The following is a 15,512-nucleotide window of genomic DNA, read 5'->3' on the forward strand; positions in this document are numbered from 1 at the left end:
GGGTGATGAGGGCCCTCACTCAAGTACCTGGAAGGAACCTCTGCACCCCACTTTTGACCCTTCTACCATAACCCAGATCTCACAGGCTCAGTGCCTGTCTCCTGGAAGGCACCTGGACCCAGACTACCTCCTATTACACTTTGTGTCTCTTGAAAGGCTTGGCACATGCATCCCATGGACCCACCTCCACCTCCACCCCACAGATCTCAGCCTCACTGACAAGGGGTTGCCACTTGTGTCTGGTCCTGCCAGAAAAATGGGAAAACAGGAGGTGGATACATGGGTATTCCAATGTATTTTTGCGGTAGCACAAAAGTGACAGGCAGTGGCCAATTTGAGATCCCTCTGGTTTCAAATCTTGGCTCTATCTCTTATTACTGGCTCATGTATCTGGGGCTCTTTGCTTTGCTCCCCTGAGCCTTGGTTTTGTTTTCTGTACAATGGGGAGGATGCTGGGATGAGAAAATGGATGTAAAGCACAATGCCCAGTAGCTGGATTATCCGCCAGTCTGTGTCCTTGGAGCCCTCCCTCCTCCGCTGCGGGATCCTCCGCGGGGGGCCGTCCAGTAGAGGGAGGAGGGGGAAGCTCCTCCGCGGTGGATTGCGGGCCTGCAGAGGCAGCAGACGCCCTGTTTACCAGCTGCCTCTCTAGTTCGAGGCACTGGGCTGAGCCAGTTGCCTCCTTCTTTAAGATTCTGGTCACAGCAGGGGCTAAGTTTCTAAGGCAGGCGTGATCTTTCTCTTCCTACAGGCTCCGCTGCCGCTGCCGTCGGCGCTGGGCACAGCCAGGGGCAGCGCAAGGGGAACGCGGCCTGGACAGGCCGGGACAGTAAGTACCAGAGTCGGGTTTGGGTTCACCTGGGAAAGGGCCAGAAAGCTGGACTAGTGGCTAAGTGAGGCTGGCATCTGTGGGGTAGGAGGTCAGCAACCGAGTGTCGAGGTCCTTGCCGGCCTCTCAAAGTGACTCAGGGCAGCGCTGGCACAGGCCTCTGTCCTGGTGCGCGCCTGCTTGGCGCCTGCTGTGGATGGACTAAGCTGGCGACTGGGGAACCGGGGAAACAATGTCTTCCTACCCCCCCCATCCCCCAAAGAGCCCTTCTGGCCGTCCCTACGTGGTGCTTCTGGAGAGGAAACTGGAAGGCAAGATGAGCAGGGCTGAGGTTTTGTATGCCCATAGGAAAATGGCGGGGTGAGCGGGCAGCGAGGAGAGCTGGAAGCCTGGAGGGCAGTACAGGTGACCGCCAACTTGGCTAGGCTAGCCAGCCCTAGCAGGCCCTGCCGGCTCCCGCACGGCCCCCCACCCCCCACCTCATCCCCACCAGGGAACCCGGTGTTGAAAGGGGGAGGGGGCCTTCTAGGTACCTTCTCCCAGTGCCTTAGCCTCTCTAGGTCCGTGGCACCCTGGCTGGCCTGCCTTCACATGCATGCGTCAGCGTTCCCTGGGCTGAGAAACAAGCCTACCCTATGAGGTGGTGCATTACCTATTTAAAAAGAAAAGAAAAAGAAAAATGAAAACCTTGGCAAGTGGGAATATGCAGGTGCATACCTGTCATTTTCTTTTCTTATGCTGTGTAAAATTCAAGCGATGGGGGCATCTGAGATCACAAAGGTGAGTTTACTAGTATAATAAGAATTTGTATACAGTAAGAACAGTATCTGGCATACACTCAGTGCTTTCTGTATGCCAGGCATAGTTTTACCTGCTTTACATGCATTATTATCATATTTAATATTCACAACAACCCTGTGAGGTAGATCCTGGTATTATCTCCATTTTACAGATGAAGAAATTGACGTAAAAATTGAGGTGAACAAGCCCAAGGTCTCACAGCTACTGAGAAGCAGAGCTGGAATTTCTACCCAGTCTTACTTCAGCATCCCCGCTATTAACCACTAGAAATAGGATAAGAAGTTGGCTTTAATGAAGTAGACAAATAGAGTTTGCTTTCCCCACAGCAAAACTTACTTTATTTTGTAAGTCTAAAGTCTTGGCCCAAGATCCAAAAAAATTTGAACCAATTTTCAAATCATCCCCATTACATTTTGCGGAGAAAGGCAAACCCTGTGGCCTATATTAAGACAGCAGGTCCTATTATTAGTAGGTGCCTAAATAGAACAATGATAATAATAATTGCTAATAGTCATTATTGATTGAGCACTTAACATTGCATATTTAATCTCTATGTACTTTGAAGTAGGTGACATAGAGAGTCCCATTTTATAGATGAGGGAACTGAGACCCAAAAGGTTAAATAACTTACCAGAATTGGGATTGTAGCCCAGATCTAGTAAAGCCCAGGTCGGAACTAACCTTGGCAGATTGGCTTAAGAGGCAGAGATTGAGCTATCGCCTTTCCCAGTTGGGCTCCAGGAGCCTGGAGCTCTGCAATGTTTTCTCCTTTCCTTGGCATCCATTTGCATTAAAGAAGGGTTTGTGCAGATTTTAAGAGAAAGGGCTTCCTAGAGAACATGGAGTATTCTGCATGGATTTGGGTTTTGTTGTTGTACTAAATGCCCTGCCTGTAACATCAGTAAGTTGTTCTGCTTTATAAGTTTTATTAATTAGACAAGTGTCTGGTCTGTTGGCGTTTAGTTGTTAACCTGTCATTATGGTTCTATGTGAGTATCCCTGTTAGGAATTACTTTCTAAAAAGTTTGTAGAGCCTTGCAATGCGGAGCAAAGCCATCTTTCCACCTCCTAGGGAGGAGAAGGGGGCTTGTTTCTTGGCCAGGACTTCAGGAACAGGAACTGCAGCTGATACATTAGTAGTATTGTTGTGCCTATTGATTTTCACCCCTTCTTCCTTCAGGTTGGCCCCTGTGAATGTGGCTATGTCCCCAGGGGATCTTCCTGCTCACATTTGATACTGAAGGAGGGTTGTTTGTAACTTCCCACTGTTTGCCCTAACCCTGTCACAGAGCTGCTTCCATGGATTCTCTTCAATGTGGGCATAACCTGCGGCATGTGAGCTTCTTGGTTTGGTCTTCATTACCATGGCTGGATCTCAGTGCATCTGCTGGTCGTCTACCCTTCCTGCCTCTTTCTGTGATGTGAGAGGGGGGCCTTCCATGTGTAACTTTTGAGTGGTGCATAGGATGTGTGACTGGTAAGCCCAGTGCTGAGCTGTGTCCCTGGTTATCTCTGTAGTGCACCAAGTGCATTGCATTATCTCACACGGCCATACAAAGGGGCCAGTGGCTAACTCAAGTCCTCTGTCCTCACTCCTGCAACCAGAAATGAAAGTTTTCCTTAAATGATCCCTGAATGTGTTCTATGATTTCTTCTTTTAATTTCAGTGGCTTAATACCTAGAGATTTCCCTCTTTATGGAATCTTCTTTATTTTTGCTGTCATATTTGACATTCCTTTACTGGAATGTCCTTCTCTGCCTTCTAGCTGCTGGACTTCTATTCCCTTCAACACTGCTTCTGGGAATCATGGGGGGCAGGAGACAGGCCCTCCCCCTGTGCTCCCATAGCATCCTCTGCTGCCTCTTTTGGTGCCAGTTGACACATGGTTTTATATTTGTCTATTTACATACTTGCCCCTACCTCAGACTGCACCTCTCTGAAGGGAGAGACTGGGCCTATTTACCTTCATATCTTGAGTATCCAGCACTGTGTCTGGTACATAGTAGATGCGTAGTTAAATTTGGTTGCATATATGAATGAATGCAATCTAAAAGCTGATGGAATGAGGCTGTGACTCACAACAAGGGACTATCCTGTTTGTTCCCCTTACAAGAAGGAAGATGGGAACAGAGCTTGTATTATTCTGGAAGAGTCCCAGCTCCGTGGGTTTTAATCACCGAAAAAAAAATATAATTACTGTAATGCAAAAACCTGAATGTTTGGAGAAGGGCTTTTCTGGTTAATAGAATGTTCTGGGAAACTAAGGATTGGGGGGAGGGGGATCATTTTTTCTTACCCTTTTTGGTTCTTTCTAAAAGCCCTGGATCTGCTTTTCTTACCTTAGTGAGTTAAGTCTGGGGTTAATTTTTGAATCTGTGTTGCTGACTAGGGAATCTGTAGGTTGTCAAGATCCCTTTAAATCCTGTCTCTCCCCAGCCTAGTTGCAGAGTAGGATTCAGTCTTCTTACCACCCTCACCCCTATCCTCATCTAAACACAAGGCCACAGGCCCTTTGAAGTTGACAATTTTAATGCTACTCACTTTCAGGAAACAGACAGGGAGTCCTGACTAGCACCATGAGTGTTTGGGTACTAAGTCATGTCCTCTGAGATAGTAACTCAGCACCTGCTCTTGCCCTTGGCTTTTATTCCTAGGGTGAGGGTTCATCAACCTTGCTCCCCCTTTCCTGATCCCATAGGATCTTATCTTTTTTTAGAAAACACCTTATAATTCCTTCCTGTCCTCAGGGTGTAGTTGGCATCTCTGAATACCTCCAGATGGGGTGACATGAGTTTACCAGGCCTCTGCTCACAGGACCTCTTTTGTTGAGTTGCTTCTTAGCCTGATTTCTGCCCTGCCTCAACTCTTGGATGGACAGCTTGGAGATGGTGCACAGGGCAGAAGCTGAGGGTTGCTCCTGTTTGCACCCTCACAGGAGGTCAGCTTGGTGCCTAGGCTTCAGATAATACTTGCATGAACTCAGGCAAGGAGCGGGAAATGGGCATCTAGGCAAAACAGCGGGATAGATGTTTCTGTCTCTGTCCAGCTATGACTAGACTTGCCTGCCTTTCTCCTCACAAGCTCACCAAGGTGGATACTGGGAAGAGGACCTTATGCCCTAGCAGAGCCAGTCATGAGAAGAGGAAGATGAGAAAACGTTCACTCACTGTCTCCTTGGGCTGGCTCCAGCTTCTTGTTTCCCAGCTAACCTCTCTTCAGCAGCCCCTCCCTCCCACCCCCCACTCAGGCTGTTGTTTTCATGCCTCCTGCCACAGCCCTTATGCTCCCCTTCTGTCTCTAGGCCTGTTCTCAGTGCTCTCCCTCTCTACTTGCCCAAATCTGGCCCCTTCTGTAGTACCCAGCTGCAGTCCTCTAGAAAGCCTTCCCCTGCTACTTCTGGATGTCAATAAAGGGTGGACAACAGTGAAGTAAATAACGCTCAAGATCCCTGCCAACTCTGAGATTCTCCAGCTGTTTGACCAAAGTCAGGAGTTGGGGGCATCCCAGGCTTGTAGTCCAGGCCATCCATGCCTGATAGCCTCACAGAGAAGAGGGAAATGGCACAGTCAGCCAGCCAAATAAGCACTCGTTTGGCTTCAGGAGGCTTTGCCCAGAGTCCTGTGCAGTCACTGCCTGCCAAACATCCCCCCAGAGTGCCGCTGTTTGAGCCCTGGGTCTTTGGTTGCTGGAAGTAGCTACTTGTTGGGATAGTCTCAACAGCTCCTGCCCACTCCTGCTCTCCCTATCCAGCCTCCAAGCCTTGTTTACAGTTCAGCCCTTGGCAGACTAGTGGCTAGGATTCAAGAGAAGAGAGAGAGCTGGGTGGCCAGGGACTCTCTCCTGGCTTAGCATTCTGTGCCTGAGTTCTGCAGCCCAGCTTGGCCTCAGAGAGATGTGTTCACCAAGGGGAGAAATTCAGGCCTGCAGCTCCCTTCCCTGCCAACTCCACTTTTCCCATCATGACCATTCCCTCCTGCCATCTGGAATGCCCTCATCTTCTTGTTTTCTCCTCTAGATCTCATCCTCTTTCACAAGAAAAATATAGCCTCTGGTGGCTGGGCAATGGGCCTGGGGCTCTTTTTCAGGCTGCTTCAGTTGCCCCTTTCTCGTCACATCCCCAACTGTGAAATGGGGAGGGTGCCATCATGCTGTTGGTATGGCATAATTGCAGTATTCCTCCCCAAAGAGCTTGATACCAGAAGGCTCTCGTTACCATGTGGCCCTTTCCCAGTAGCAGGAACCTGAGGAGAGAGGGCAGCTCAAGGACATTTAGAGAACAGTAGAATCACTGGAGTGGGTCTTCTAAAAGCTAGAGTTGGTGGGCACAAGTTCTCTGTCAGGTTTGCCTTCTTCAAGCCCATCCTTTCTTTTTCACTGTCTCAAAGGCATTCCTCTTGTCTCATTTCTCTGCTTCTGTCTGGTTTTCTCTGCCTGGCCTTTCCTCTTCCCTCCCTCTTGGCTCTCTCTGGCCCCTTTCCTCCATTCTCATCTCTTCTATTCTAACTCAATCTCTGTCTCTGCCTCCCTCAGAAATATTTGGTGTGGTATGTGGAGGGTAGGAGCTGGGGTGCCCAGGGCTATTTGGAGTGCCATGACAACTCCTTCAAGCTCTTGTGAATATTTCATTGCTACAGTTCCCCCTCACTGCCTCTTCCAGTGACAGGTGAATTGGGGCTAAAATGCAAGGATCTCCCCACTAATTCTGCCACAGCTCAGTGGCAGCAGCTTCAGACCTTATGAACTACAGTGCCATATGGCATCAACTTAACATCTGGCACAGACCTCACATCTGTCACCAGGCTGGCAACCCTAGCAGGGAGGGTTTAGGGGTGTGACTGGGCCTGTTAGACAATGAGACTGAGTCTGTTGGCTCTGTAGCCCTTGAGGGGAGAAGTTGGGAGGAGAGGGAACAACTGCCAAGCAGGTCCTCTGCAGTGTCCTCTCAGAAGCGTCATGGAGATTGGACTTTTGTGAGGTGACCCCAGACTCCCAAGTATTTGTGGAAGGACAAATGGCTTTGGTCTCTCTACCTGTTTATGACTTGCTAGAACAGGAAACAGGCGTCTCTATCAAGGCCACTGGGTAAAAGCATCTGTTTGGACAACCAGAAAATGAATCAGATGCCAGCAGGTTTTCCAGAAGATGCCTCTCCAAGTTCAGCTGAGGAGGAAGTTGCAGGACCATGAAGACCTGGAGGGAAAGAAGAAGGTAACTCTAGGGAAAGCACCTGTGTCTACCCAGAGACGTTCAGGACTACTAGTAGGAAGGACTATGAAGTTATCCTTACCCTCACCGCACCCCCTGCCTCTGGTCATTCTGAAAGAAAAGTAGCTTGCCCTTTAAAGAAACATATTTTCACTGATACGAAATATCTGTTAGATTTCCCACCCTGATATCTGTAAAAGGACAGGAGCCATTCTAGCTCCCATTTCTTCTTAGATTGTAGCCCTCCTTGGACTCTTCTTTTTGCTCCATTTTCTCCCAACGTTTATCTTTGGCCAGAGATGTTGAGGGGTTTTCTCTCACCAACCAGACTCCCCAGCCAGAAACCCGTCTTTCACAGACTGAGATAGAATCCAGTAGGCATTTGATAATGACTTGTATGGAATAGCCTGAGGATTCTAATTTGTATGTCTCAAAATTACTCCTATCCGTGCAACCACTGAGCCATTTAGAAAATATTAATATTGCACATATAATCCTGCTTCCACATCTATTACTCTACAGAGTCAATCCTGTTAAGGTAACCAATGATCTTAAGGTCATCTCTCAGTCTTCATCATATTCAACTTCTCACCACTGGCTTTAGACAAAGTTGACCACTCCCTCCTTTTTGGAATGATCACCTACATTGGCTTCTGTAACTGTCTCCTGACTCTCCAACTACATTTCTGCTCAGTTTTTCTTACACTCCCTTGTGGCTTCTCCTCCTCTACTTAATCATTAGATACTGCAGTTCTTCCCAACTCCGTCCTAACTCCGTCCTTCTTTCTCTACTCTCTTACTTGTGCCAGGTACTAGTAGCATACTAGGTGGTGGAGATATACTATTGAACAAGAGAGAGATAATCAATACTCTAGTGGGGTTTACAGCCAAATAATCACATAAATGAATATATCATTACAGATCATGATGAGTCTCATGAAAGAAATGAATAGGTAGGTTACAGGAATAAGGAAAACCACATCAGAGTTCTCAGGGAAGACCTCTGTGAGGAGGTGATATTTAAGTGGATCCCCAAAGGATGAAAGATCAGTCAGATGAAGAATGGGGAAAGAGGTTTCCAGGAAAAAAGCAATACCAAGTGAGAAGGCCCTGAGGTGGCAAAAAACTTGATGTGTTCAGAAACTGAAAGGAGGCCAGTGGGGTCAGATTGTTCTAGACAAGTGAAAGAGCAGCATAAGAGGGGTGTGGCAGAGAGAGGCCATGAAAAAAAAGAGTTTGGATGTTATTCACTTGGGAAATGTCTATAGGGTTTGAAGTAAGAGTGTTAGATCTGATTTCTACTTTTGCAGTATCTAAAGAGACCAGAATTAGAAGGGGGCAGCAGTGGCTACAGAGAGACCAGAAAGGAGGCTGGTACAGCAATGAAGGGGAGAGATAATGTGGTAGGTGAGGGAAAAGGAGAAACAGGACTCAAGAAAAACTCTGGTTTTCTAGCTTGAGTCATTGAAGAAATGATAGTGCTATGTACTAAGATGAGGGAACCTGAGGGGGCCTAGGCTTGAAGGGGAAAAACAAACAAACAAAAAAACAAAACGAGAGTTCAGTTTTGGACATGTTAAGTTTGAGATTCCTGTGATACATAAAAGTGGAGATATGAGAATAGGTAGCTGGAATATAGGTGTTTAGAAACGCATAGAAGAGATGTGGGTAGAATGCAAATTTGGGAGTTGTCTGCATGTAGATTACATTTAAAGCCAAGGGAGTGATGAGTTCACCTGGGAAAAAGAGTAGAGAAAGAAGAGAAGGCCTGGGACTGAGTTGGGAAGAACTGCAGTATCTAATGATTAAGTAGAGGAGGAGAAGCCACAAAGGAGAGTAAGAAAAACTGAGCAGAAATGTAGTTGGAGAGTCAGGAGATAGTTACAGAAGCCAACGTAGGTGAGCATTCCAAGAAGGAGGGAGTGGTCAACTTTGTCTAAAGCCAGTGGTGAGAAGTTGAATATGATGAGGACTGAGAGATGACCTTAAGATCATTGGTTACCTTAACAGGATTGACTCTGTAGAGTAATAGATGTGGAAACAGGATTATAGTGGTTTGAAAAGAAAGTAGGAATGAAGTGGAAATAATGTGTGGAAACCTCTTGAGCAATTTTGCTATGAAGAGGAAGACAATGAAGCAGTTTAAGGGGAGTGTGGAGTGGAGGAAAGTGGTTTCTGTTTGTGTTTGTTTTCTTAAGGATAAATGATTTCCATCAGCATGCTGATATGATTCTTCAGAGGTAAAGAGATTGATGATTTAGGGAAGAGGGTGAATGCCCGAGTGAGCAAAATCCTTGAGAAGATGCGACAGGATGGAACCAGAGCATAAATGAATAGATCTGCCATTGATCGAAGAAAAGAAAGATCCTCCATTTTAATAGGAGGGAAAAAGAAATCATGGGTACAGATACAGACAGGGTAGAGTGTAGATTTGGTGATGGTCAAATGAGGGAGTTCTCATTTGATGGCTTTGATTTCTCACTAACATATGGGAAAAGGTCATTAGCTGAGGCTTATTGAGACAAATGGGAAAGTGAGAAAGGTCAAGGTGAGAAGAGGACCTATGAAACAGTCATTTCAGAGAGTGAGAAAGTGGTAGCCAGACAGCATTGAGAGCCCATACCAGGTTTGAGACCATGAATATACAGTGAAAGCCATCTATCCAGTTGTGAGGTTTTTCTTCAGCTACTCAGATGCAGGCATGGAACATGCATATGGTTGAGTCCATCAAAGAGTGAGGTTTTGCAAGGTGAGTATAACAGAGGAAGAGGAAGCAAGGGAGTTGTAGGTGTTTGCAGAGAATGATCATAATGATAGATCAGAAGCTCTAATCTGGATATGAAGCAAAGTGAAGCTAAGGAACTTGAAAGAGAGTAAGAAAGTGAATAATTAGGGGCAAGTGCTTAGGGAAGACATCTCTGGGGAGGTGACATTTAAGCAGAGACCTGAAGGTTGAAGATTCAGCTCTAAAAAGAATGGAGGAAGAGATTTCCAGGAAAAAGAAATACCAAGTGGGAAGTGAATATGTGATCATAATGTGTTTTGACTATTCCTACAGTAGGAGTCCTTGTGAAGGTAAACTGGTAGGACAGATGAGGAAGTAAAGTGCGATGTTGTTGAGGGAGATTGGGAGGCAGTACACTATCTGATCATAGCCCAAAGTCTAGGTGTGGCAATGGAATGACTGAACAAAGAGGAGGAAGCAGTTGTTGGGGGCCTCTTTATCACCCTGTGAATGTTGAATTCCGATAATATCAAAAGTTGGAGAAGGGCATACCCATTTGAATGGCTGCTACAAAGAAAGAAAATAGGAAAAAATAGAAAACAGTAACAAGTGTTGGCAAGAATGTAGAGAAATCTGAACACTTGTGTATGTGGTTAAGAATATAAAACGGTACAGGTACTGTAAAAAATGGTATAGTGATTCCTCAAAAAAAAAATACTGGTATAGAAATACCATATGATCCAGCAATTCCACTTCTGGGTATATATCCAAAAGAAGTGAAGGTAGGGTCTCAAACAGATATTTGTACACCCATGTTCACAGCAGCATTATTCACAAGAGCCAAAAGGTGGAAACAACCCAAGCATCCATTGACAGATGAATAAAATGTGATACATATATACAATGGAATATTATTCAAGTTTAAAAGGAATTCTGACACATGCTACAACATAGATGAACCTTGATAACATTATGCTAAGTAAAATAAGCCAATCAGAAAAGGACAAATATTATCTGGTTTACTTATACAAGGTTCTTAGAATAGTCAAATTTATAGTGACAAAGAGTATAATGGTGGTTGCTAGGGACTGGGTGGAGAGGTGGGTGGGGAGTTTCAGTTGGGGATGATGAAAAAGTTCTGGTGGTTGCACAACAATAAATATACAGGCCTACATTGGGAAGGAAGGTGAAGAGCATTTTCAGAGAATAAATTAAGGATATAGGGGAGTTTGCTGTTGACTGAGAGTTCCACAGGGTGCAGTGGAAGGGTTTGAAGGGAAGAGAAGGGTAGCATTAGGGTATGAACACACTACTGTGGAGATGAGAGTCTGGGCTCTGAGGGATGACCAGTGGTGAGTAGGCTTCTTTGTGATGGTAACTGAAGTTAACAGGCATTCCAGACCTTATGGGATGAGTCTCCCATATGGAGAGTCGACTTAGAGGCATGTAGGAAGTCTGTTCTGGGACTAGGGTCTCCGAAATGTACCCTCTGGGGTGGGGACTCAAAGGAGGCTGCTCTGACAGACAGCACTGGGATAGCCCTCAGTTCACTTGCTAAATCCTCCCACTGAGACCACTCATCCCCTGCTGGGCAACTGCTCAGTCCACAGGTGCTTAGCAAAAATTGTGTAGGAAAATTGGTTCTGGAGTTGTTCAGACCCGGGTTAACATGATGGTTCCACCACAGTGTATATAGGTGTGTATCCTGGAGCAAGTTGCTTAGTACTCTCCCAAAATCTGTTTTCTTATCTATAACATTACAGTAATACCATCTACTCATGGGTTGTTGTGAGGCTGGAGTTAGGCAACATGTGGACAGTATCTAGTGCACAGTGAGTCTTCAAGAAATGGCAGCTATTGTTTTCTGCACTGTCCTTCCTCTCTTTAAGCATCTTCCTTGTCTTACTCCCAGATGTTATGATTCCTCAGGCTGCTCTTCTGCTGACCAAACTTTTCAGTAGGGCTAAATAGTGCCATCATCCAGACATTTCTATTCTTTCCCCTAATACAACCTTAGCTGTCTTATTTCATATCCATTGCTTGCACTTTTGGGCCTTCTGTATTCTCTTCTGGGGTAAATCTGATTCAGCCAATGAGTCCTCTGCATGAATTTATGTGTCCTTTCTCCAAGATAGCATTTGTGTTTTTGTTTGTTTGCTTGCTTGCTTTTACTCACTTTAATTGATGAGAGAGAGAGAGAGAGCTCTCCAACTAACTGAGCTACCTGGCCAGGGCTAGCATTTGTGTTTAATGAGGCCTGCAATGCCAAAACCCAACCTTAATAAAAGCACCTCAGTTCTGCCACCTGATCATGGCTCTCTCATTATCCGAGAGTAACATTCTTTTAGATCCTTGCTTCTCCAAGTGTGGTCTATGGGCTAACAGAATGGGCAACACCCTGGAATTTGTTAAAAACTCAAACCTTATTCCAGACCTACTGCATCAGAATCATTCTAGCAATACCCACAGGTGATTCATATGCACATTCAAGTTAGAGCAGCACTGCTGCAGTAAGGAGCAGCTACCTAGCCAAAGGGAGGGCTGTTTTACAGAAAAAAAGAGTTTGTGTTTAAGCTCCTTACAAGAGAGCTCCCAGAACAACTACTTCAGAGTCTGGAAGATGGGGTTCCCATCCCTGCCACCAGGAGGAAATGGCATCTCCTGGGGTTCCAGCTGCCATGCTGGATCCCTGGAGCTTCTGGGAGAGTCAGGCTCCTGTGATTGGAATCAGAGGGCTAATTGGTCCCACGTGGCTCCAAATCTTGCCAGTTGTGAGGGGAGTGACAAGACTCCCCAAGGAGCCAACCAAATGTAAAGAAAAAGGAGCCAAAGACTGATTCTGATGCCTGGGAGTCTAAGCTGCTACATTTTTATTTTTCTGCCCAAAAGTGCAAGCAAGGGAGAAAGAAAGCATCAGCTCAGAACCAATCCATCTTCTCAGTTCACTTGTCCTTTAGCCAAATTCTGCCTAGCAACAGTCATCACTGTGAGCTCCAGCAACCAGTCCCTCTTTGGACAGTTTAGAGAAGGGATCAGTTTAGCCCACAGAGGAACTGGAGGCATCCACAGGGAGCCAGGCTGGGTCAGAGAAAGAGCTGCCTAGAAAACAAGGGGACAGTATTGTGGAGCTGTCTCTTAGAGGCAGAGTTGAGGTAGGAAGGGCCTAGGTTGTATGAAGTGGGTGAAGTTTATCTTGAGCTCTCTTTCTCTGCTCCTCTGGCCACCCTGAATAATGCTACCAGTAATATCACCATGTCTGCATCTGTATGATATGTTTAACCTTCCAAAGTTCTGTAGCCATGACCCCATTTTATTCACCCAACAATTCTGAGTGAATAGTATCAGAGACAGATTCATTAGGGTGTGGGCTGGCCATCCAGACCTGGCCAGGATTCAGAGTGCTACTGGCCACAGGGTTGGGCCAGCCCTGTAATGGAGACTCAGTAGCCAGAGAGTCCATGCTCCTGACTTGGGTGTAACTGGGAGTGCTGAGATTGTGGGCCTTATCTGAGAGATTTGGCTCCAGCTGGGCTGCTAATGTGCTTCACCTCCATGGGTCACTTCTTCCTCACCTACCTTGGGGGCTGAGATGGAGGAAAAACAGTCATGTAGCCTATTTGGTAGGACAGAGATTGTGAGGAGATAATGGATGTGAAAGCACCTTTTCCCAGATGAGGTAATAGGTGTAAAAATGAAAACAACCACATGGCTATAAAGAGCTATCATTAGGCAAAAGAAAAATGCTAGGCCTTTACCAGGGTCACTGACTAGAGAGGGTAAGCCTAGCACAGGGTGAGAGGATAATTTTGGGGATCTTGGGTAGTAAGGGGACGGATTGAAGGCATTGTATGCTTTAAGACAAACATCAGAAGAAACTAGCAGATCCCAGAAACAATGCTGAGTGGGGTGGGGGGACCATAAGTTTTGACTGCTTCATAATTTTGTTCAGAGTTGCCCTATTTGAAGGGACCAAGCCAAACATCTTTCAAATTCACATTGCCTATTTCCCCCAAGAGGTAAGCCATGGACCTGTAGACAGCTGAGCTCCTGTCATCCATCAGTGCTTGCCTTCAGTGTCACTCCTAAGTCTCTAGGCTCTTAGCAAATTTCAGAGGGACTGAGACACAGAAAAATGCAAACCCCAGGAGGGAAGGGACAATTCCCATTTGCATTGTAAAATGGCCTTCTCGTCTGTCAATGGGGTGGTTTCTTTGCCTAAGTTGTCTTGGAAGGCCCAGGCTATGTGAGAAGAAGGCTGCTTGCAGAATTTGGGGAGGATCTAGTTAGGGACAGTTTGTCTAACCCAGGGACAAATGTGCTCCAGTCACATCTGGAAACATGTCTGCTGTTGCTGCGGGAAAAATAGCTGGGTCCACTGTGGGAAGATAGGGGCTGCCCATGCACAGAGCTTGGCTTCCTATTTCTCTTTCCACCACTTCCCTTTCCTGTCTTAGCACAGTATCTGTCTGTTCCATGGAGCCCTCTCTAATTACTCCACCCCTTTCTCTGAATATACAACTTGGATCTAAATGCTGGACTTCATATACTATTCTCAGTAACCACTCTAATTCTCTTATTCAGTGTACACCTGTCTCCCTCCCCCCCAACCCCCACTACTCTAGAAGCTCTTTGATGGCTGAGCTCTGTAACTTCTCTTGTGTCCCCTGGAGCTCTGACTGTCTGAGTAGGCATTCAATAAATACTTGTTGATGCATTAACATGAGTCAAAACAGTAAAGCAAAACACTTGTGTCACAAAAGGCTCTTAGCTGGTTCCTCAGGCTCCAGGAGCATCTATTTTCATCAATATTAGTGGTACCTAAAAGCCCAATGAAGACTGGAGTGCCCCCAGTTGCAGTGGCCAGGGCTCTGAGCTCAGGGCAGCATTGAGCACTCCCACGTGTGCCTGGATCCTCCTTGCTGATGTCCCTGCTCCCCATGCCACAGGCTGCACAGCCTGGGAGGCTCGCATCCTCCAGTCTGCCCTGGCTCGTGCCTGTGTCAGAAATGAGCTGGTGTCATCCCAAGAGGAGGCCCTTTTTATGCCAAGAAGGTCAGATGACAGGAGGCAAAGGGCTCATTTCAGAAGCAGCCCTGGGGGGGTGAGGCAAAAACGGCAGCTGCAGGAAGATGTTCTCTGGCTCCTTTCAAGGCCAAGCTCCTGCCTGCCACCAGGAGCAGAAATGATAGAGACACCACCCTGAAACCACCTTATCTGAACCCCTCTCCTGGGAGGGTGCCTATCCAGGACACCAGCCAGCCATGTTCTAGCTTCTGAGTGACTTTACCTTAAAAAGTGACAATTTATCTTACCAGTGTGGGAGGAAAGGAGCCAGTTTCTGAATTTACCTTCAGGAGGCTTGACCTCATCCCAGCAGCCCCTCTGGCTCCTTAAGGAGTGACAGATAGATCCCAAGCCAACTTGTGTTCAGATAAAGTTGATGTGGCTGGATTCAAATCAGCCATGGCCTGACTTCATTCCCGAGTTATTTTATGAGAGCAACAAGCCCAGGACTGTGAATTTCACTTTTATACAATTACTTTTAATCCCCCACCCATAAATAGTCCTAAAGTTTCTCTCTAATTATCAAATTTATGTCCTGATAAATGACCTAATTGCTTGAAACCATTTGCTATTGAGGAATTTGGTATTCTTAGCTAGTCAACACTCTCATAGTATCTGAACCTCCCACTTCTTTTACAAACCGTTCACTAGTTTGATTAATTAGCTCCTGGCCTTCTGTATCTTGTTCAGAAGGGCTCTGCCTGGAATCTTAATTTTCAAGAATACACACCCTGAGGCTAGGGAACTCAACCCATTTGTTAGGCCAAAATGATGGAGGGTAGAGTGGTACCAACTCAGGGAGCTCAGGCTCTGGGTCTCTTGGCTCTTCCACTTTCACCTGCCCTGCCCTGCCTGTTGGCCATTCATTCTCCTCTTTACCTCTTTCC

General features: G+C 46.3%; 1 protein-coding gene across 1 annotated transcript in view; it reads left to right on the forward strand.

Moving 5' to 3' along the window:
* Positions 1-481: 481 nt before the first annotated feature.
* Positions 482-15,512, forward strand: part of FRMPD3 (FERM and PDZ domain containing 3) — an 89,482-nt gene continuing 74,451 nt past the window's right edge. Inside the window, exons 1-2 of the mRNA XM_006769416.2 lie at positions 482-561; positions 752-829. Coding sequence (XP_006769479.2) covers positions 482-561; positions 752-829 — 158 coding nt within the window. The remainder of the gene's footprint in view (positions 562-751; positions 830-15,512) is intronic.

Source organism: Myotis davidii, unplaced genomic scaffold (assembly GCF_000327345.1).
Source record: "Myotis davidii unplaced genomic scaffold, ASM32734v1 scaffold563, whole genome shotgun sequence".
Lineage (NCBI taxonomy): Eukaryota > Metazoa > Chordata > Mammalia > Chiroptera > Vespertilionidae > Myotis > Myotis davidii.